Source organism: Danio rerio, chromosome 16 (assembly GCF_049306965.1).
Source record: "Danio rerio strain Tuebingen ecotype United States chromosome 16, GRCz12tu, whole genome shotgun sequence".
Classification (NCBI taxonomy): Eukaryota; Metazoa; Chordata; class Actinopteri; order Cypriniformes; family Danionidae; genus Danio; species Danio rerio.
This window is the reverse complement of record NC_133191.1, coordinates 18,147,810-18,171,146: the sequence shown is the minus strand read 5'-3', so window position 1 is coordinate 18,171,146 and position 23,337 is coordinate 18,147,810. Positions and strand designations below refer to the sequence as shown.

At 39.3% G+C, this 23,337-nt stretch overlaps 1 protein-coding gene across 2 annotated transcripts in view; it reads right to left on the bottom strand.

Moving 5' to 3' along the window:
* Window positions 1-4,283: 4,283 nt before the first annotated feature.
* The window catches only part of rorc (RAR-related orphan receptor C), a 187,950-nt gene continuing 168,896 nt past the window's right edge, over window positions 4,284-23,337 (bottom strand). For both annotated transcript variants that reach the window (XM_001344013.8, XM_073926026.1), the window contains 3 exons: window positions 9,720-9,830; window positions 9,520-9,629; window positions 4,284-9,413 (listed from right to left, as the gene is read on the bottom strand). In XM_001344013.8, coding sequence (XP_001344049.3) covers window positions 9,249-9,413; window positions 9,520-9,629; window positions 9,720-9,830 — 386 coding nt within the window. In that variant the 3' untranslated portion in view covers window positions 4,284-9,248. The remainder of the gene's footprint in view (window positions 9,414-9,519; window positions 9,630-9,719; window positions 9,831-23,337) is intronic.

The window sequence follows — 23,337 nt, the reverse complement described above, 5'->3', positions numbered from 1 at the left end:
CTCCTCTCGCAAGATAGGGGCGGACAAGGGGCTGACCCTGGTGAATACACACCCATGAACTTGGGAGGTCGTTTCGCGAACTAAATTGCATAGCCGAGTCTGATTGTGCGTATGAGCCACCGCGAAGGGCTGGCCCGTTGCCGGACTTAGCGGCGTTCTGGGCAGGGGTGGGCTGCCTGCTTCCGAGGTGCTTGACGCGCTCGCTTCACCAGAGGCGTGTGCGGGGTCAGTGCAGCTCTCGTAGTCGGGCACCTTCGGCAAAGAGCAGATATGGATGGTACGGCGGGCAGAGCGGGATTACGGCCCCGCCGAAGGTGACATCACCCATCAGACTGCTCTCTCACCGCCTTGAATTCCTGGGTGAATTCACAGACGGTGTCGCTGAACAGGTCAGCTTGGGATATGGGGGAGTCAAGAAAGCAGATTTGTCGACTTCGCGCATATCAGCGAAGTTTTAGCCAGGGGTGGTGCTCCTGGACCACTAGTGTGGACATCGTCCTCCCCAATGCACACGCAGCGGACTTAGTAGTCCGAAGAGCTTAGTCGGCTGCGGTGCGAAGCTCATAAGCCTGGGTTGGACCCACCCTTGTGCAGCTTGGCCAGTGCCTCCGCTTGGTAGCGTTGGCAGGTGGCTATCGCATGCAAGGCAGAAGCAGCCTGGCCCGCAGCCTTGTAAGCTCTAGCTCCGAGGGAGGCAGATAACTTACAGGCTTTGGATGGGAGACGAGGCAGATCCCACCAAGAAGAGGCGCCGCACGGACAAAGATTGACCGCAATCGCGTGCTCAACCTGAGGAATCGCCACATACCCCCTGGCCGCTCCACCATCACGAGTGGTAAAGGTTGAAGAAACACGCAGCACGAGCAGAAAAAAGTGCCCTTCAAGACCGCGTGAGCCTACTGTGCACCTCCGGGAAGAAGGGGACGAGAGGCTTTGAAGGCTTTGCCCACTGGTCCTCTACCTAGCACCCATCTAGTCGGTCCGAAGCAGCCCGGGAAAGCACGGCTAACATGTCCGTTTCAGGATCGTTTTGACAGCACTCACCTGCCCGGAGGGGGAGAGCGGGTCTGGATAATCATCGGACCATTAAAGCCCACCCTCCGATGCCGCGGTGGATGTCTGGTCTCCGGTGTCATCGAGCGTAAGGGCTACCATCTGTTAGACAGATAGCTTCTTACGGCCGAAGCTTGGATGGAGTGCTTGGAGGAGCGGGAGGTCCGCGGGTGGTGGATTATCTCTCGCTGAAACCCTCAGATCTGCCTGAGTGCCCGCTGCAGAGCAGGGGACAACTGGAGTGGTTTGCCCTTTTGCAAAGGCTAGCCACGATCTTTACTGCGCAACAGTCATGGCATCGCAATGATGACATGAACTGCCCGCGAGCAGCGCATTAACATGCTGGACCCCCCAGGCATGCAACGCAGTGCCCGTGCCCATCATCCGAGGACAGAAAACCACCGCATCCAGAAAAGCATCTTGAAAAGGACGTGCTGCATGACTGTGTTGCTCTCTTTGTGAAGTTGCAACTTTATACGCACCGCTCTGGAGGACCGGACCCAAAGAACGCAAGGCAAGGGAGAAACCCAGCTCGACCGTCTGCCGCTGCGTGTACACACTCTGGACCGGGAGAATGCTCTTGTTCGCTCGGAATCGCTGGATCACAGCAGGAGGAACCCTCATCGGCTCGATCAGAAAGTCTCTGAAGCGAAAAGGATGGCGTCTGCTTGCTCCACTTGTGCTTATATGCTGGGTTAATTGGCAATGAAGCACACCTGCGCAAGCTTGCGCTGCCAATTCATTGGCATTCATTGGCCCGTTCAATACTCTTTCAGACAAGCGGCTTCTGAACCGAATCCTCCCAATTCGTGGATTTCCCTAAAATCAAATCCACTAATAGCATTGGAGTTCACCTCCCGAAGGGGAACAAACAATCATTATACAATAACTTGCCTAATTACCCTAACATGCCTGGTTAACCTAATTAACCCAGTTAATGTCAATTAAGCTTTATAGAAGTGTCTTGAAGAATATCTAGTCTAATATTATTTACTGTCATCATGGCAAAGATAAAATATATAAGTTATTAGAAATGAGTTTATAACTATTATGATTAGGAATGTGTTGAAATTTTTTTCTCTCTGTCAAACAGAAATTGGTGAAAAAAATAAACAAGGGGGCTAATAATTCAGGGAGCTAATAATTCCTTCAACCATGTATACAGATGTAACAGAAATATAACAAAATTTGTAAAAATCTAAAAAAAAAATTGTATGGATAACAATGAAATGACACAAGGAGAAAGAACTGTATTTTATAGTTATGGCAGCTTAAAAACGCCTCCCATATGGAGAATGAAGTCACATACATTACTCAGGTGTGAGTTTCTCACAGACTTCAACAGACTGTAAAAGTCTTGATGCTTCTGTGGGTCTCGTCTATCAAATGTAAGCTTTATTTTATATTGGATTTAAGTGGCTGGGCCATTCTACAGTTTGATTTTCTTTCTCTGAAATCATTTAAGAGTTTCCTTGGCTGTGTTCTGGATGATTGTCTTGCTGAAATCTCCACCCTGGTTTCATCTTTTCATCCTGCTAATGTATATGTTGAAATAAAGCGGCTACTATTCATTTTTAGTGAGGAAGGACAGATGGCTGCTGAAGAACTACTGAGAGATTTCAGCTGCTGTTTTTCTACACATCCCTTTTCTCGTGTGTTCAATTCTTTTTATCTGTGTCATTTCATTTTATTACACAGAACTTTATGTGTAGATAGATTTTTTTCTTTGCAGAGTCAGTTAACAATACATTTACATTTTTGATGTAACTGTTACTCACCCCCTAATTTCACTCCAAAGATAAAAATATTAATTATTCTTAGAAAAAAAAAAAAAAAAAAATATATATATATATATATATATATATATATATATATATATATATATATATATATATATAAATTAATAAATATTTGTTAAACAGTTTGTGAGTGCTAACAGCCAGTAAAGAAAGGTCAGAGGAATTTAACTCTGTTGCCTGGTAATTTGTACATGAACATCCCTTCTATTTTTGTAGGGTTTAAAGTTTCACAATTAAAATTCTCATGACAAGAATGAATGACATTGCACCATTTTAGCATTGCAGTTTAACAAAATGCAGTGCTTTAAACTTGAACTTGGTGGTAACTGACTTAAATGAGCCACAGTTTAACTGCAAGAATTTAGCAAAGAGATTCTGACTCATAATGCAGCATTTTTATTTATTTTTTTATTCTAAGTTAATTATGGACAGAAAAATCTCTATAGAAATCTGAAAAATTGATTCAGGAAAAGTATGCAATTCTTTAAAGGGATTTTGTGTAGTCTTCATATATGTAGACAAAAAATCATTATTGTTACATTGTTCTAATCTAAAAAATTAAATTGCCACGTTGTAAAAAGTAATTTTTATATAGACTCACAATGTTTAACTTTATTTTAAAGATGCATGGCTTCTGACCATTCAAAGTTTTTGAAAAGGTTTAACCCAATTTATTTTTACTTTTTTCAGTATGCCAGAGGGCGTTTTGATGTTCCGTGAAAAAGGAAAAGCTAGGTATTGGGAATGGTTGAAATTTTGCCATCACAAAAAAACAGTTTTACGGCTGGTGGACAAACAGGACAAGAAGACGCTTATACCAATCATAGCGAAACATGTAAAGAAAGGCAGCATCATTCATAGTGATGAGTGGCGTGCATATTCAAGTCTGTCAGAGAGAGGATACCAACATCACACAGTGAACCACAGCATTAGTTTTGTTAATCCATCATCAGGAGTACATACACAAAACACTGAAAGGGCATGGGCAAACTACAAAAGGTATGGAGATGGAGATGGTATGGAAACCGGACAGAAAAGTCTCTCAAAAACCATCTAATTTATATAGAATAGACTTATTGGTTGGGCAGGAAACACAAACAAGAGATTATTGGAAGGCTTACACATGACATCAGTCAGTTCTACCACTGACGTGTGTGTGTATAGTATATGCTTTTATATATATATATATATATATATATATATATATATATATATATATATATATATATATATATATATATATATATAATTAATATTAATATTTATTGTCTAATGTTTATGTACAAGTTTTTTTTTTAACTTGTGCCTCTCTACAACTTTATCCTAAAGGTCTTTTGAAAGCAGGGTGCAATGTGAGTATGTATGATTTTATATAGGCACTTTGAATATATAAACAGGGATTTATGACAGTTTCTTTTATTTTTTTTCTCTATCATGTCAGTTGAAATATCAATTTACATTTCCAAAAATTATTTTTGTCATTAATTGTAATTCTACAGTGAAATTATTGTCTGCACAAGAAGTCTGACAAAAGGCGGTGCAAACTGAACAGAACAAACTGAGACATACAACTGTACATTCAGAAGAACTTTGGCAACATCTCCAAGATGCTTCAAATACCTACCTGCAAAGCTACAGTACTGTTCAGTTTTAGGCACTTGTGCAAGCTAGCTGTAAAATGAGGATGCGATCAAAAATAATGCATACACGCTTTTTATTTATCAATTAACTTATATTAACTAAATCAAATGAATTATTGGTATGACCACACTTTGCATTTAAAACATTTGGTCCATTTGCAAACTAATGACTCTGGTATTTATTTTTATGTTCTTGTATATGTGGTGCTGTTGTGTCTTTGTCTTCAAATACTTGCATCAGTGTTGCTACTACCAGTCTGTTGACTATCTGCTGAACGTTTACTTGCTAGTAGCCATGCTGTCTGATGTTGGCGTCTTCAACAGCATTTCTGAAGCATCACTTAATTTTGATGGGCCTAGTGTGACAACAGATGAGCAGATAACTGTACTTTCAAGTAAAATAACTATCTACTGAAAGTTAAGTTAAATGCAACAAATAGTTAATTGAACACTCTTGCAAATACTTGTATGAAGATTGTACCAAACCCTATTTTATATTTGATTAAAGTTCATTTTAAATTATGTTGTGTTGCTACTTATAGGCATGTGAATGTCTACTGAAAGCCTATTGATAAACTGGTTAACAACTACACGCAGACAATTACAACCAAAACAATCTTGGTGCTAAATGTATTGAAAACTTGTTGAAGATTTGTAGCATATCTACTAATACATTGTTAAACATATACAACCTAATTTGGGAACACAACTTACCAAAGTTTTAATAAATAATTAGGATTTGTTGCAAATCTACTAATACACTGTTGAACATATACAACCTAATTTGGTAACGTAACTTACCAAAGGTTTAATAAATGTTGAGGATTTGTTGCATATTTACTAATACACTGTTGAACATATACAACCTAATTTGGTAACATGTAACTTACCAAAGGTTTAATAAATGTTGAGGATTTGTTGCATATCTACTCATACTTTGATGAACATTTGTTGAAGATTTGTTGCATGTATACTGTAACATTGTTGAATATCTACAACCTAAATGTTGATAGTTTGTTGCATGTCTACTAAAACATTGCTGACCATCTAGAACCTATGTTGGTAACACTTAACTTACCAAAACTTTATTAAATGTTTACATGTTGTAGACATTGTAATGATTGACAGAAAATTTAAAAGACAATCTACAGATACTACCCAGATGAGAGTAAAGAAATAAGAACTTGAAAAGTAACATATGGTCAACAGACTATCTAAAGGGGGACCATCAAAATAAAGTGTTACCCAATCATAAGCCAATTTTTCATTTACAGTAAGTCTTTTCATCTGTTTACCTGGACTGACAACCAGGTAAGACATTGACAACCTTGTTTCTGAGGGTAAGCTGCTTTCCTATTCCCCAGTTCTGTTTTAACCTCTTTGAAACATGAACCATTTATATATGGTCAAATAAATACAGATTAAATGGGAAAATGATTCACATCACCTGACAAAAGCAAATAGAAGTTTGAGAGGAGAGAATCAAAAGCCAAAATCAAATTCAAATACTAAATATAAGTGCATGTGAGCCATCATTTGAACTGTCCAGATGGTTATTATCTGGTTTGTTTTCCAAGGTTGCTGATTCTCCAGTATTCCTGTAAGTAACTCATCAAACACATCACAGTCTTTATTTACAGGTCCTCGCTGCCAGTCTTAAAGGGGTGGTCCAGAATGTAATTTTAAGGCTTGGTTGTGTTAATAAGATGCAAAGCAATGTGTGCTAATGTTTCACTTGAAGGTAATCATATATTTTTTCATAAATTTCACTTTGATTATTTACAGCTACTCAGCTAAAATGAAACAACTGATATATTTCCTAGTTACTCTAAAAGGCCCGCCCTTGAGTGATTCTGATTGGTCATGTGTCAATGTGCTGTGATTCGCAGATTGGCTCCACGTCCTGCCCGTACAAGCACTCGCATTTTGTGAAAACAGTCAGTTAACCTCATGCCCACTCTCTAAAATAACATCTGACAAGTGTCTGTAACGAGTGAAAATGGGGTACTGCTCCTTTAAGAGAGTGTGTGTTTATGCATGTGCATGTGTAACCCCACCGCTCCTACACCACCCAACCCACTCCGAGCTGGGATCGTACTGGTGACCTTCCGCATGGGAGTCAGTTGCTCTACCAAGGAGGCTTAAGACCATGGCCTCTAGCATCTGTCGCTAGAGCACCTTTAGAGGTCAGAGGAGTGAGGTTTACCTGCACAGCACATACTAGCTGGCCTCCGTTACACTCAGCCTCCTAAACCTCATTCCCATCCGGGACACCGCACCAATGTAACCCCACCAGTCCTACACTACCCAACCCGCTCCGAGATGGGATCAAATCAGCGACCTTCTGCATTGGAGTTGGTTGCTCTACCAAGGAGGCTAAAGACCATGGCCTCTAGCATCAGTCACTAGAGCACCTTTAGAGGTCAGAGGAGTGAGGTTTACCTGCACAGCACACACTAGCTGGCCTCCGTTTCACGTGTATACTATGAACTGTAACACAAGAAGCGCATGTGTGCGCGACCGATCTTTATTTTCTTTTTCTCTGATGCTCAGATTATTTTATTTTCTGTAATTTTCAGTGACACTGACAGGAGAATAAAGCACAAGGTGTGGGATGCGACCTGTGTGTGCCTTGATTTATTTTTCTGCTGCTTGATTTATTTTACAGCACTGCTGTATTTTTTTTTTAACATGTGTAAGTAACATGAATCGTTCACATATATTTTGCGAGTTCAGTATCTTAGATGTAAAACACATGGAAAAGCTGCCTATAGACACTGCAGTCGCATACACATAGAGAGACACCCACGCGCTGTTAAAGTTTGTGTGTGTGTGTTTACAGCAGTTTGACTAATAAATTTGAATTTGCTGCTAAATGGTTAGCGGTGGCGAACAGCATTTCCCGTTGTTTACATCTTTGCTACAGCATACCATTAAGGCTAGACACTGTCCATGTCATAATCAATTTTAACAAATAAAAACACTTACAGCTTGTGGCTCAGAATTCATACCATCAGCTTGTTGTAGCTGGTCCATCTTTGAGGAGATTTTAACTGAATCCAGCACTGAACTAGGAGAGATTCTGGAAGCTGTGTTTTTTCAAATCATGCTTGCTATGTATTTTATAATTCTCTGGAACATAATTAATATTGAACTGTAAGCACTTCTGTCTCTGTGTCGTGTCCTTTTGAAGCCCAAATACAGAAACAGAGAAGCTCTGTGGAAATAGCAGGAGGGCATTTCTCCTTTTGCTGTAACATTACAGCGCCTCTGGCCACGGCCCTTAGCTTGGCAGTGTGTGTGCACGGTAAACGTATGTTTGTGATCTCACAAGGCCCGGAAGTATTTTTTTGTAGTTTCCAAAATTTGTTCATTTTAGGCTTTGCCAAGCCTCTGTAAAAACCAAGGTCTCCCTTTGCATTGAACTTTGAGCATTTTAAATGTAGAGATGCCGTTTATGTTAACACAGCTACATTACACATCAACTAAAGTTTAAAATATGATATCATAGTGGACCACCCCTTTAAACCCTTCACTTCGAGCGTCAGCAAGTTTTTTTTTTTTTGAGGTTCAATTAGATTTTTTTTTTCCACAACACCTGCATTAAATACCACAGTGATTTTAAAAGGCCATAATAAACCTAATGACTCTTACCTAAAGTTGTTGAATTGTTCTTGTAGATGTGTGTTCATTTGCATTAAATTCATTACAAATAGATGTCCAGGCATTCCTTATCTTTGATTCAACAGTTAATGTGTGCAGTTTATCTTCAAATACAGGATGTGTCGAAATTATTTGCTATAAAGGACTTTTCTCATGTTCAGTAAAGTTCTTTGATCGTACTCTCTATTCAACATCCATTGCCATTTGCCTCTCAGTTGCATACAATTTTAACCTTTTCTTGGTTCATTCCATGTTTTATAGGCAACCTCAATCCAGCTAATCCTGATTTGCACAGGTGGTATTAAATTATTGAGTGTATTTTAGTTGAGGACTCTATTATCCAGGTTATAGTAATTTGTACTTAATCTGTGTTTCAGAAAGCCATATTTTAAAACATGATTAACTATTCTAGATTAAAATCACTCCTGTCCTAATTTAATCTTGGTCTGTGAAACCACCCCTACATGACCTAAGACTGATTAAAACATTTGTTTAAAGCATACGGTGAACTAAAAAACAACCCATAGCCAAAAAACAACAGGTTCTTCAATGTGACATTAATGAAAAGTCAGTATTACAATTACCAAGACAAGCTTTAATGTGAAAGAAGTATAGAAAAGTGACATATCAGGTGTCAGAACAGATGACCATAGTTAAATTAATGCAGTAATGTAGTAGGCTATAGGTAACAAATCACTAAGCATACATGTATCTGAGAAAAAATAATTCACAATTGCTAAATAACTTCAGTTCAAAGATGCCAGTTCCTGAACTCACTATATTTGACAGAGATTTGAAATCTTTAATTGTGTATTTGGTCATATCAATATCTTTATAAGCAGTAAAGTTTTATTGTAAGGATTAAAGGTCTTTCAAAAAACATTCAAATATATAATGTTTTAGAATAATCAAAGTGAGATATTTTGATTAGAAATTACACTAAACGGTAGACAATAGACATTATGTTTTTTTAGGAGTTGCAAGAATGTTTATTTTATCAGGTTAATAATATATTTAAACCTTTAATGCATACACTACTGTATGTGATATGATATCATTTCTATATCTGAAACTGAAATGTGTCAGTGTTTGTTTAGTGTGTGGTCAGTGAATGTATATCTGCGTCAGAGCCAAAAAGCTCTTTGTATAGTGGAGGGAAAAGGGAATGAACAGTGAGAGGGTAAAGCTGCCGGAACCATTGCAGTTTCTCAATATGCAGTGCACACATAGACCTCAACACCGGCACTCTCTGATACAGCTGCAATCACACAAAAACAAAATTACCAGTTAAAAGCCATTCCAGCTGATTTAAGTTTTCACTTTATGCATATCTTTGTCTCAGTTCCATCTACATCCTCTTTTACCTTCTGCAGTAGACTCTCTTGATTATCTCTGTGCAGTATGTGTCTAAGGGCAAGCTCAACTTCTGTCCTTACTCTCTGAACTCTTTCCCTGTCCTCCAGACATGGTCGATCTATTGAAAAATGCAGAGAATAAAAAGAGAGTTAGTCTATCCTAATTTAAAATAAAACAATTATGTAGTAATGTGGCTTATTTTACTTACCTGGATTGATTAGGATCATTGCTGTAAACACCGCCATCTGCTGTTCATTCAGTCTCAGTGCACACAGATTGTTAGCGAATTCAAAAACTGCAGCTATTAGATCGCTACATGCTGCAGAAAAAAATAATAAAACCAATTAGAAACACAATGAGTTGAACCATGCTGATTTTATTTTGGGTAGATTGCAAAAAATTGTGCTTAATTGTACTGAAAGTGCACTTTAAATCCTAAAAGTATAATTTAAAAAATGTACTAGAAATTTCTTAAAATAAAAAAAAATACACTCATGTACTAAATACACTTATGTACACTTTTAAAAGGACAGTTTATAAGAATGTCAATTCATTCATTTTCTTTTTGGCTTAGTCCCTTTATAAATCCGAGGTCGCCACAGCAGAATGAACCGCCAACTTATCCAGCACATTTTTACACAGCAGATGCCCTTCCAGCCCCAACCCATCTCCAGGAAACATCTACACACACTCATTCACACTCATGCACTACGGACAATTTAGCCTACCAAATTCAACTGTACCGCAGGTCTTTGGACTGTGGGGGAAACTGGAGCACCCGGAGGAAACCCACCCGAACATAGGGAGAACAAGCAAACTCCCCATAGAATTACCACCTGACCCAGCCAAGGCTCAAACCAGCAACCTTTTTGCTGTGAAGCGACAGCACTACCTACTGTGCCACTGTGTCACCCTTTTTGTGGATATATATGATGCAAAACAATGTTTCTCAGAGCTTTAAAGGGTTAGTTAATTCAAAATAAAATTTTGTTATTAATTACTCACCTTCATGTCATTCCAATCCCCCATGATCTTTGTTAATTTTAGAAATACAAATTCCTTATTCTCCATAGACAGCAATGATCCAGGGAGGTTTAAAGTCCAGAAAATGAAACAAAAAATGTAGTCAAAAAATTCCATGTGACTTCAGTGATTCAACTGTAATCATATGCCGCTCAAAGAATAAGTTTGTGTGCTTAAAAAATGTAAAAATGACTTTGTTCACTTACGTCTTCTGTGTCAGATAAAGTGCAAGTTTACTATGGGCAATGGGACACTGTTGCCCATAGTGTGTTGCCCATAGTAAACCGGCACCCTGACTTGATGCTGGAGAGAAGACAATTACAAACAATGTGGTTTTTACAGTTTTTTGGTACAAAACAGAAACTGATAAACAAAGTTTTTTTTTTTTTTTTTTATTCTGCACAAACACTTATTCTTGGAACCTCTTATGATAACAATTACAACAAGCTAGTTGCATGGAATTTTTTGGCAATGTTTTTGGTTCCTTTTCTGCACTTTGAATGCTGTGACTATTGCTGTCTATGGAGAGATAGTTCTTAGATTTCATCCAAATATCTTAATTTGTGCTGTGAAGTTGTGAATAAACACAGGTGTCAGGGGATTGGATTTACATGAGTGTGAGTAATTTATTCTAGTGTAGAGAATCAACGGATCCTTCCAGAACTGATCTAGTGACAAACCATATTTTCCTTATTGGTGCCTACATGTCTAAGCTTTGATTTCATTTTTAAAGCAATCCACAAAGCACCCAGCAAAAGGTAATCCACAGGATGACTTGCTAGTTGATCACAAATGCTCGCTAATTAACTTAACCTTCAAACAATAAAAGAGGCTCTAAACTCAACGACCTCTCAAACAGGGATCGCTCAACAAGCCTTTTCGGTTCGCGCCTGCAAACCGCATCTGTGAGAAGAATACACATTTCTCAGGCAGACAAAGAAGCGATAAAAAAAAAAAACATCAAAAGTTAAATGGACATTCAGTAAAACTGTGTTTATTTGAGTAATATATGCTTGTTTTAAAGAGCCTTATTTATGGGTTTTTGAAAATGACCTTCCGTGTAGTGTGTAACAGCTCTGAGTGAAGTGAAATATCCAGCTAAGGCTTAAACCTGTAAGTGTAGTGTTTAAAACTGTTGATTTATCTATAAAAGAGTCGACTCATAGTGCTTCAAATGAGTCGTCTTGATAACGACTCATTAGGTGTTTCGCGGTGACGCAGCTACGAAACACAAGCCCCACCCAGTAGTTGTGTGAGCAAACTCTGGAGATTTGAAACTTGCGGCCCCACCCACTAACACTGAAAAAAAGGCTAGACACACAGACGCCGGTTGAATGAAGTCACGCTGTGCTCAGCTGGATATTATTGAAAGTCTCTACACAAAGATGAAACTATAAAGAGTCAGTGGTTGTGGCTTATTTTTGCAAAAATACCTCAGCATTATAGCCTAGCCTTGTGCAGTTTGAGTGCTCCTTGAAACTACATGCTTACAAAGAAGAATTCATCTGCCATTTGTTAAAGGAAGGATCAGAAAAGACTACTGATGGACGATGTCAGAACATAGATCAGTGCATCATGGATCATGGTTTCTTCCTCCATTTCACAAGTGTAAGTATATGAGATTAAAATTGTTGCTTCGTTTACTCTAGCTTGCAAATTATGTATTAAGTTATGTTTTGTTACTTATAACCATGTGTGTGAAAAAAAAGCAGGAACAGTGTGACGGGCTAGGAGACTCTTGTTGATATCCTCCCCAGTTCTTGGAGTTTTTGCTCAATAAAATAGTTAGTCGTCTGTAATCTCAAGTCTATCGTCTGTATTTACATTCACCCACTGGCAGCCAAAATCCTCGCCTTACACTATGAAGCGTGTATGCACCGTGACTCCTTTTATATTGTTGATTAGCTGCTGGGTATTTTATGTCTTGCGCTGAAGGTTGTCAATGTCGACCAGTCGCAGCAGGCTGTGATCGGTCCAATCAGCGCAGATTAGCTTCTCGCTAAGGAGGGGTTTGGGACTAAATGAATCGCTGGACGATTCATATGGGAGTCGCTGGTATAATTAGGTAAAAAATAAATGCATATTATAAGACCATGTAAGTGTTTTTGACCTTGCATGCATTTTAGACTGTTGTTGGAGACCCTTACAACCAAAATATGACCCTATTTCAAATATGACCCTATAATAGGGGCTCTTTAAGTTTCTGTAGGTTTTAATGTGTACATGTTCCAGGTATTTAACATAACTGTCATGGATCGTTAATGAGTTATAGCCATTAGCGGTGGATGAAATCTACAGAATGTTTGTGAAATATTTTTTATGTTTGGTAATGATTGGAAGCTAGGAAAGATTTAAAAGGCATCTATGATGAAAATCCTCTTTTGTAAGCTGTTTGTGCTGAACTGTGTGTAGGTATATTGTGTAAACTGTCATTTTGGAGAAATAGAAATATAAGTCTCTTTTTTATTTCCTGATGCTAAAATAGGATCCAAATTCTCCCATTTTAAGGCAAACTACAACTTGACATAGGATTGCGGTTTCCCCACCCACCAAATTGATTGACATGTATTAACATGTCTCCGTAGTAACGTGCATAATCATATCAACAAGACAGGTTGTGCTTAACCCTCTGGGGTCGAAGACCGATTATACGCGTTTTGACCTGTTGTGTCGTCAAATTGCTAAAATAAACTTAAATTACACTTTCAGTTTTGATCGTACAGATAAGATCAATACATCAATCGAATCTGTTATGTGTCTACTTCTTGTTGTGTACACTCACAACAACAACAAACGTGTGTGCTTTTGCAAAATAAGGAAAACAAACAGTGTAGGCATTCTGTCTTTTCTCTCTCCGTGAACTGCTTATAGAAACGCGTCAGTAAAATGCGCTGAAACTCCGCGAATACAAAACGCACACAAATGAGACATGTATTTCTAGAAAGCTTAAAGTGTCTACTTTTAAACGCAGCTATGCATGTTGAAAACAAACATTGCTTGATAAATAATCAGTATGAAATCAACGCTATGTCTAGTTTCTCAGTCTGATCTCATTAGTTTTAATGCGACCACGCCCACGAGGCATTGTTATTACAAGCATCTGAAGACGCGAGCAGACGGTGGTCAGAAAAACACATCACTAAAATGAAAGGAAACTCAGCAAATAGTCAACAAAGATTATGATTTCTGATATCTATATAAAGCTTGATATGTCTACTTTTGCATTAACCAATTCAAGTCGAAAACAAATTATCTCTTTTTATGTAATCCGTATAAAAGTAAGGACTGTACGGATTCTCCTATATCGCCTCATTACAGCAGCGTGGTCCCGCCTCTCAGTAAGCGCGCTTCATATGTAAATCCAGATGTGAAACAACAGAGGTAAAGGACCAGTGGCAAAGAGAGCTAAAGTAGACAAGAATTGCTCTGAGTTTGGTCAGTATAATGCGAGTAATGATGGTCTTTGTAACTGATTAGTAAAGTGCCATTTAGGCTATTTGTTAAGTAAAATGTAACATTTAATTGTTATTATTATACGGTTTCAAGCAGTTAAAGTCAAAGTTATTTAATATTTAACTATAATATTTATAAACAGTTATGTGTTGTTTTATTAATGAAAGTTCAAAAATAAACACGTACGTTTATATGGATGTTTTATTTATTATTATTTAATTAAGTTAAGTTATTCCTTAATTTTTACATAAAAGGTCAATTAACTTAGGTAGGCTACTTTATTTGTTAATGTACGAGATCGAGGAACATGTTTGCCAGTAAATAATGTTCTCACCACTTTAAAAAACTAAATAGATAACTTGCGAAAAGGATGCAATAAAAAAATGCAAGCGCTTAATCATTCTTCACAATCGGATTTGTACGTGCAATAAGCCGAGGCTATATTGAGCTGACAAGAACAAGCCCTAAAAAAAAGTCTGGAGAGAGAATTAATATTAGCTAATATTAATGATTATGAACACGAACTGCGTTGTATGATAAACGCCTCACAATGTTGTGATCTTTTCTGAAGAACAGATAATCCATGTTATTGCTGTCTCCCCAGCCAGGTTTTCATCTGCTTTTTTTTCTTCTTCTCGCTATAAACAATAAAGTATCAGCGCCAGACCAGTGGTTTAAATTACATTTTACTCTCCTGATTTCTTTTCTTTTTATTTTAAAAACATAAATGTTTAAAGTTTTGTATTGCATATATAGTTTTTAAAATTATCATTCAGCCTACCTGCAGCGCATATGAGAGGTTGTGTGCTGGGCAAATCCCCTTTACTCATGCTACCTATTTCATTTATGACACTGTAAACTTGACTTGGCAGACTGATCATCTTTAAACTCAAAAGGTATTTTTAACTTGAGACTGCTTCTGCATAATGTGATGTTTCTTATTACAACTGTTAGCGGTGTCAAATTGAAAGCAAACATTAAAAAGGGTTTCGTTTTATCAATTGTATAGTTTATTTTCAATAATAATGTATTTAATAAATTATAATATTGATTATTGTGTAGACTACAGTGTCCAACAAAACATTTTTATTAGGTTACTCTAATAGACCTAATCCCTAACTGAAAAGCGAATGTGAATTTTTTTTTTTTTTTTTTTGCGTTTAAAAGACAGGAGTTGATTGAAGCATACATGGCTTTTTTTTCCCTCGTCGTCAATCGCCACTAGCTTGCATGGTTCGGGACCCATGGATCTGCGTATTGATGGATTTGCTCTTCTCAGTTTTTGGACTCTCAGCAGTAAATATTAAAACACACTTTAACACTTAAAAACCCCTACAAAAAGCGTAATCCAAATTAATTCGTTCACCTTTCTCGTGCGGCACGAATCCAAACCTGAACTTGCTGAATCTCGCCTAATGTTATATTCTAACAGATATGTAATACTTGGCAACATAACAGTAATCTGTGTTTCAAAGTGTGTGACGTCCTGTACTACCACCGGTGGCAACTGACAGTCACAGCCCTAGTCTTAAGTATATATATAAAAAATATCGCAATATATATCGCACAGAAAAAAATATCGAAATGTCAATTTTTTCCAATATCTAGCAGCCCTACTGCCTACACTATATTTATAATAGCATAAAATAACAAATGCTTACTGGTTCCAGTGTCTGTTACTTCCACAACTTCCTAACAAGGAAAAGTTTCAGATACGCTAACCCGAAAAGGTCCAATGACTAGCCAGATTTTTTCCCAATTTGATGACCCTGCTGTGAATATGAATGGAGAAACTATGGATCATGTCTGGAGGTAACAACCACCTGAAAATTGATTCTAATTTCAGAACTAGTAACTAGTGGCAACCTGGTTTTCAAAATCTTTACTTTTACTGTTTTTTGGTGCATTCAATTTTGTTGATAAACAAAAGGGCTCTTTTCAGTCTAAGTTAGCCTCACACAGGGCCCCAATACTGTACTGATAATGGCTTTGGTCTGTCTTAAATATTAAATATCAATATTAGTATTGAAATTAATATTGTGTTTTAGTCACTTACTTAAGGTAAGTGCAAATATCAACTTATTTAAAACCGGGTACCAGACAGCTTTGCCTGTCAAAATAATTAACAATCAAATTTAAATTATACAAATTATAAAGGTGTTTATTATCTGACCAAATTTGAAGCATTAGTGTGATTTTACCAACTTGTAGAGCCTCGTATTATCAAAACAAAACATCTTCAATAAAACAAAAAGGAATTTATTAACCAAAAGATGAGTGACACAGTGGCGCAATGGGTAGCACAATCATCTCAGAGCAAGAAGGTTGCTGGTTCGAGCCTTGGCTGGGTCAGTTGGCATTTCTGTGTGGAGTTTGCATGTTCTCCCTGTGATCGCATGGGTTACCTCCGGGTGCTCCGGTTACCCTCACTGTCCAAAGACATGCTGCAGGTGAATTGGGTAGGCTAAATTGCCGTAAATTATGAGTGTATGAGGGTGACAGGCCGGCCGGAATGTGTAAAAAAGTCGTTATCATATGGACAAGTCTAAATGGAGGACTTGTTCCAATAGAGCCGACCCCGCAACAATACAGGACTAAGGGCAAAGAAAAAAAAAGAAGAAAAAAAGAAGAAATCATTTGTTTCCTGGCATAGTAAAGGTGTTAAGAAAATAAATGACTTATACCAGGAGGGAGTTTTCTCTTCATTTCAGCAGCTATTTGAAAAGTTTATTATTTCAAATAACAGCTTTTTTCCATTATCTACAAATTCAAAATTTGGGTGTAAAATGTTCCTTGAGTTTCAGGATTTACTAGAGAAGCCCACAGTTTGGAAAGGGATTTTATCATTACTCTATTGTAAAATTAGGGCACTAATTGATAAATCCTTGATAAAATCTGTGTGGGAAGACGATCTGGGAAGTACAATGTCAGATGCGGATTGGGAATCAGTCTTATGCCGAATTCGCAAGTCCTCTGTTTGTGCAAGACATGGATTTTCAGAGGACAAACCTAAAGCTCTCAAAGCACTTTCAGAATATAGATCCTGCATGTAATCGCTGTAATTCCACCCCAGCCACTCACACACATATGTTTTGGTCTTGTATAAAGCTTAACTGCTTTTGGGACAACTGATTGCCATTTTTGGGATTTTTTCCATGTCATAAAATCTTACAAAGATAAAACTGTTTGCATAGCATTTTTGTGCTCCTGGCCAAACGACACCTAATATTGCTTAGGTGGAAGGATCAGAAACCTCCAACCCCATCACAGTGGATTCGTAGAGTTCAAGTTCAAAGTAGAGTGCATTGTTTGATACAAATTGTACGTTATTTGTTAAACCACATTATTATTTACCCTTTTATTTTTCAGCATTATTTTTATTAATTAATTTATTATTATTATTATTCATTGTATGTGCTGTTGAGCGATTCGGTGGCGCAGTAGGTAGTGCGGTTCCCTCACAGCAAGAAGGTCGCTGGTTCAAGCTTCGCCTGGGTCAGTTGGCATTTCTGTGTGAAGTTTGCATGTTTTCTTTGCATTCCCATACGTTTACTCTGGGTGCTCCGGTTTAGGTGAATCGGGTAGGCAAAATTGTCTGTAGTGTATGTGTGTGAATGAGTGTGTATGGATGTTTCCCAGAGATGGGTTGCAGCTGAAAGGGCATCTGCTGCGTAAAAAACATATGGTGGATAAGTTGGCAGTTCATTCCACAGGGGTGAGCCCTAATTAATAAAGGGACTAGGCCAAAAAGAAAATGAATAAAATAATGTATGTGCTGTTGAAACTATCTATACTTTTTAAAAAATATTATTGTTTTTTTTTCTTTTTTACTGTAATTTGTCATAAAAATTATTATTAAAAAAAAAAAAAAAAGAAATGTAGCTTGGAGGCTACTCTGTCAAAAAGTGCATAGGTGGCTCTGTCGAGCTATTTTGCCACTCTCATTTCTGAAACCTAAAACCAAAGTTGGAAAGAGTAATAAAATCTTCTACTCAAGTTAAAGTATTGTTTCTTTCAAAAATTTCTACTTAAGTAAAAGTAAAGTTACATGTCTATAAATCTACTCAAGTAAAAGTAAAAATTATCTCATTAAAAACTTATGAGTAAAGAGTGACTATTTCACAAAAGGGACGAGATGATATAAATCTCCAATTAGATGTTTATGCAGCTTTAAAAAAATAAAGACCAATAACAAAAAATAAATAATTATTTAAAATATTTTACAGATTATCCTATTTAACAATTTAAACATGTTAGGTAAATTATGCATACATTTTAACATCTAATCCTGGTGCTAATGAACATTAGCAATGTCACTAACGCAGTGGGGCAAGTTACTTCCATAATGTAATATATGATAGTGCTTTTATAGTTACCATTGCTTTTTTGTTTGTTTGTTTTTTGGTAATTAGTTACAATATTAATGTCTCTGAATACTTCTGTGGTTATTTTGGTTGAAGTAACCTAAAAGTTATACAAAAGTAGTGTAACACATTTGGGGTGACCAAAACGAGAGATGGGTCTGAAATACAGGAGACTCCTGGGAAAAACGGGAGTGTTAGCAGGTATGGTGAAATGGTTTCTGGGCCCGATTTTTTTTTCTTTTTCCATTGCATTATTTTATATTTTTATGTTTTACTCAGTAACGGATATGATTTAAATGTAGTGAAGTACACTACTTTAGGCAGATCATACTTTTTTAAACACTACTCTTAAAAGTACAAATTCACCAAAAACTATTTAACGGTGCAGTATGTGATCTGCCAAAATGCTAACCGCTTAGCATATTATCTTTGGACGGCGGGGAGGGACTGTGATTCGAAGCCACGCCTCCTGAAATTGCGAACGTGTGCACCGAGTCGCAACAGGAGACAACCCACTAGTTCATGTAATTTGCCAGTTAATTAGTGTTTGACCAGCAACATGCAGGAATTACATTCATTACTAAGCTATACTTGCATGCTATTTCACAGCGAATATTCAGAGTAGCATGGTAATATTCACCAGTGTGGGGGCTCTGTGTCTCCCGGGGTGGGCGTTCCTCAGTGTCTGAGGGCATTGGGGGCCCCACCCCCTCTGCGGGGTGGTCAAAGAACAACCAGAGGCCAGTCTCGAGAGGCTGGTACCCCTAGCACATTTTTTGGCAGCGTGGAAACACCTGCCGATGGTGTCCCAGTGGGTCCTGTTCACAGTGGAACATGGCTACAAAATACAGTTTTGTGCACGCCCACCTTGCTTTAACGGTATTGCACCCACCATAGTGAAGCCAGAACAGGCTCTGGTTATGGAACAGGAAGTACTGGCCTTATTAAAAAAAGGCGCAATAGAGCGTGTTCTCCCACTCGACAGAGAGTCAGGGTTTTACAGCCTGTATTTTATAGTTCCCAAAAAGGATGGGGGATTGCGTCCCATATTAGATCTGAGAAATCTAAATCGGTCCGTCGGGGCCCTCAGGTTCAGGATGTTAACCATCAAAAACGTGGTGTCACAAATTCAGTCCAAGGACTGGTTCGTGACGGTAGACCTGAAAGACGCATACTTCCATATTTCCATCCTTCCCCAACACAGGAAATACCTGAGGTTCGCTTTCGGGGGCGAAGCGTTCCAGTATCGGGTTCTTCCATTCGGCCTAGCTCTGTCACCTCGAACCTTCACCAAAATAGTCGAAGCGGCACTAGCTCCACTTCGTATGCAGGGTATACGTATCCTAAACTACATAGACGATTGGCTAATTCTAGCTCAGACACACGATATGGCAGTTCGGCATCGAGATGTCGTTTTCACCCATATCAGAAGGTTGGGGTTTCGGTTGAACACCGCAAAAAGTGTGCTTGTTCCAGCCAGGACGACCATTTTTTTAGGTGTGCTATGGGACTCCATGACTATGCGAGCACGTCTGTCCCCGCCATGAATCGCTTCAATTCAGTCAGCCGTACACATAGTCAAACTAGGCCAGTTCATCACTGTGAAACACTTTTCAGAGGTTGTTGGGTCTCATGGCAGCAGCAGCCAGCGTGATTCCGTTCGGTCTGCTGTACATGAGACCCCTGCAGTGGTGGCTCAAATCCAGGGGGTTTTGCCTCAAGGGGAATCCTTTCCGCATGATCAAGGTCTCGCGGCGCTGCCTTCGAGCCTTAAGTATGTGGAAAATGCCCTGGTTCCTGTCCCAGGGCCCAGTGTTGGGGGCTGTCTGTCATCGCGTCATGCTTATGACAGATGCTTCTCTAACAGGCTGGGGAGCAACGGGCTTAATCCGCATGAACAAGATCTCGCGGCGCTGCCTTCGAGCCTTAAGTATGTGGAAAATGCCCTGGTTCCTGTCCCAGGGCCCAGTGTTGGGGGCTGTCTGTCATCGCGTCATGCTTATGACAGATGCTTCTCTAACGGGCTGGGGAGCAACCCTGAGGGGGCTCTCTTTTCAGCTTCGTGCAGAGAACACCAGCTGAACCCAGTCAGCTGTCAGGTAGCCCCAGTGCTAGAATTTCTCCAAGATCGCCTGTCTGCTGGGTTAGCTGCATCCACTCTGAGAGTGTACGTGTCAGCTATAGCGGCCTACCGTTCTCCCCTAGATGACGAGTCACTAGGACAGGATCCGCTAATTCGTCGCTTCCTTCGTGGAGCCATAAGGCTAAGGCCTGTCAGCACACACAGGGTACCGACATGGGATTTAACATTGGTGCTCGAGGGGATCTCTGTTCCCCCATTTGAGCCACTGCAGGAGGCGTCAGATAAGTTTCTGACACTAAAAACAGCTTTCTTATTAGCTATGTCTTCCTTAAAAAGGGTTGGTGACCTCCAGGCTTTGTCGGTTGCACCTTCATTTCTGGAGTTTGCTCCAGGCATGTCCAAAGCCTTTCTTTATCCCAGACCGGGGTACGTGCCTAAGGTGCCCACTCATGTGGCGAGACCTGCTACAGGCCTTTCACCTGCCCCCATTTCAGTCGTCGGACCAAGAGAAGTTAAACTTACTCTGCCCAGTTAGAGCTCTGAATACATATGTTAACCAGGTTATCAACTGGAGAAAGAGTGAACAGTTACTGGTCTGCTTCGGACCCTCAAAAAGGGGCAGTCCGGTGAATAAGCAGACAATAAGTAATTGGATAGTTGAGACTATCTCAATTACCTATCAGGCTGCTGGACGCCCTGCACCTAAATTTGTTAAGGCCCACTCCACAAGGGCTGTAGGGGCCTCCAAAGCTTCTATTTCGGGCTCAGCCCTTTCTGACATTTGTTTGGCGGCAGGATGGTCGACTCCACATACATTTGTGCATCACTATCAACTCGATGTAGACCCCTCACCAGGGTCCTCTATTCTCACTGCGTAGTTTGCGTTCACAGTCAGCAGTGAGTCTGGCCTAGTGGGTATTGCGTTCCCCTAGCGTTCTGGTTAGACGCAGTGTTGAACTTCCCTAGATGGGGAACGTCTCGGGTTACGTATGTAACCATAGTTCCCCGAGAATGAACGAAACACTGCGTATTCCGCCATACTCTCTTCTGCCTGTTACTTCTTTCAAGCAAATTCAAAGTTGATACTGAATGCTCAGTACAGGCTTTTATACTCTCTGGTCTGACGACACCTGCTTAATTACATTAGATTGATTTCACATGTGCTTCAAGACACGTATAAAAGAGGTGTTCCCCTAGCGTTATGGTTAGACGCAGTGTCTCGTTCCCTCTAGGGGAACTATGGTTACATACGTAACCCGAGACGTTTTTGTACCTTCAGTGTCTACAATTTTGTTCCTTGGGGGTACAAAATTGTCCCTTAAAGGGTACAAATGTAGAAGGTACAATTTTGAACCTTTAAATAGAGGTACAAATTTGTACCCTTAAGGGTACCACCCCAGTAACGGGCCATTTGTACCCTAAAAGGTACAATTTTGTACCTTTTTTTCTGAGAGTGTAGGATAGCTGGATCCGACACGGACTCCATATGGCTGGAATATCCATAACGTCGATCCATGCCGGCAGTGCCCAGCTGCCGGGCCTCCACCACCTCCACACCAATCTCTAGATTACACATGGGCAAAACACCGTCACCAAACCCCGGCACGTAACCAAACTGCTGCGCTCTTGGACCCTCAGCATGCCATTGGGAGGAAATGGGATTTGATATAAAATCCGAAAAATTCTCTGGTTTTGCGTAGTGAGGACCAGGGCAGGGATGAATGTCTCCCGATAACAACAGACATATCATGATAATTAACCCTAAAGCTTCATTTTGATAAAGTTGAGTTGATGACTTTGTTTGGGACTTTACTCGATTGTGCAAAGATGGAAAAATAGCGCTGTTAACTGATGTTTTGTTGTTTAACTAAATAAAAATCTACATTATCGATGCTGTCAAAGGTGCCTTATAAAACTGAAAATAGTCACATCAATCTTTCGCCAGGAGATGGTGGCTGAACTACACATCTGTGCATATAACCCATTCATAACACAACACAATAAGTGTTGTAAGCTTAGCCTGACTTAAAAAGTTTTAAAACAGAACATAATCTGTCTAACAGTAATACTTCAGCTATGGTGTCGTCCTTCCTCCATCGTGCAAAAGTAACTCCAATATTGATGCAGGATAAATATTAAAAGTTTTAAAGAGCCCATATAACTGGTTTTTGAAAATGCCCTTCCATGTAGTGTGTAACACAGCTCTAAGTGAAGTGAAATGAAGTATCTAGCTAAGGCTTAAATCTGTAAGTGTACAGTGTTTAAAACTGTTGATTAATCTCTAAAAGAGTCAACTCATAATGCTTCGAACGAGTCTTCTTGATAACGAATCATTAGGTCGCCATGATGTGACAACGAAACCAAGTAGTTGCGTGCGCAAACCCTGGAGATTTGAAACCTGCGGCCCCACCCTCTAACACAGAAAAAGCCACACACACAAACACGCCGGTCAAATGAAGGCGCAATGTGCAGATGGATATTATTGAGTCTCTACCCAAAGATGAAACCTCAGCATTAGAGCTCTGCCTTGAGCAGTTTGAGTGCTTCTGGAAACTACATGCTACAAAGAAGACTTCATCGGCCGTTTGTTAAAGGAAGGATCAGTAAAGACTACTGGATGGACTATGTCAGAACCTGGATCGGTTTCTTCCTCCATTTCTCAAGTGTAAGTACGTGCGATTAAAGCTGTTGCCTCGTTTATTCTAGCTTGCAAATGTATTTAGTTGTGATTTGTTACTTATAACCACGTGTACTGTATTAACTTAACTCGCTATATTCTCATATTGCGTGTAAAGACACATCAAAAACGCGACGCGTGGCGCTTTATTTACGGACCTCCGTGGAGGAGGGTAATGTGTGTGTGTGTGTGAGCGTGCGTGCGGTGTCATACGAGGAGGAGGGTA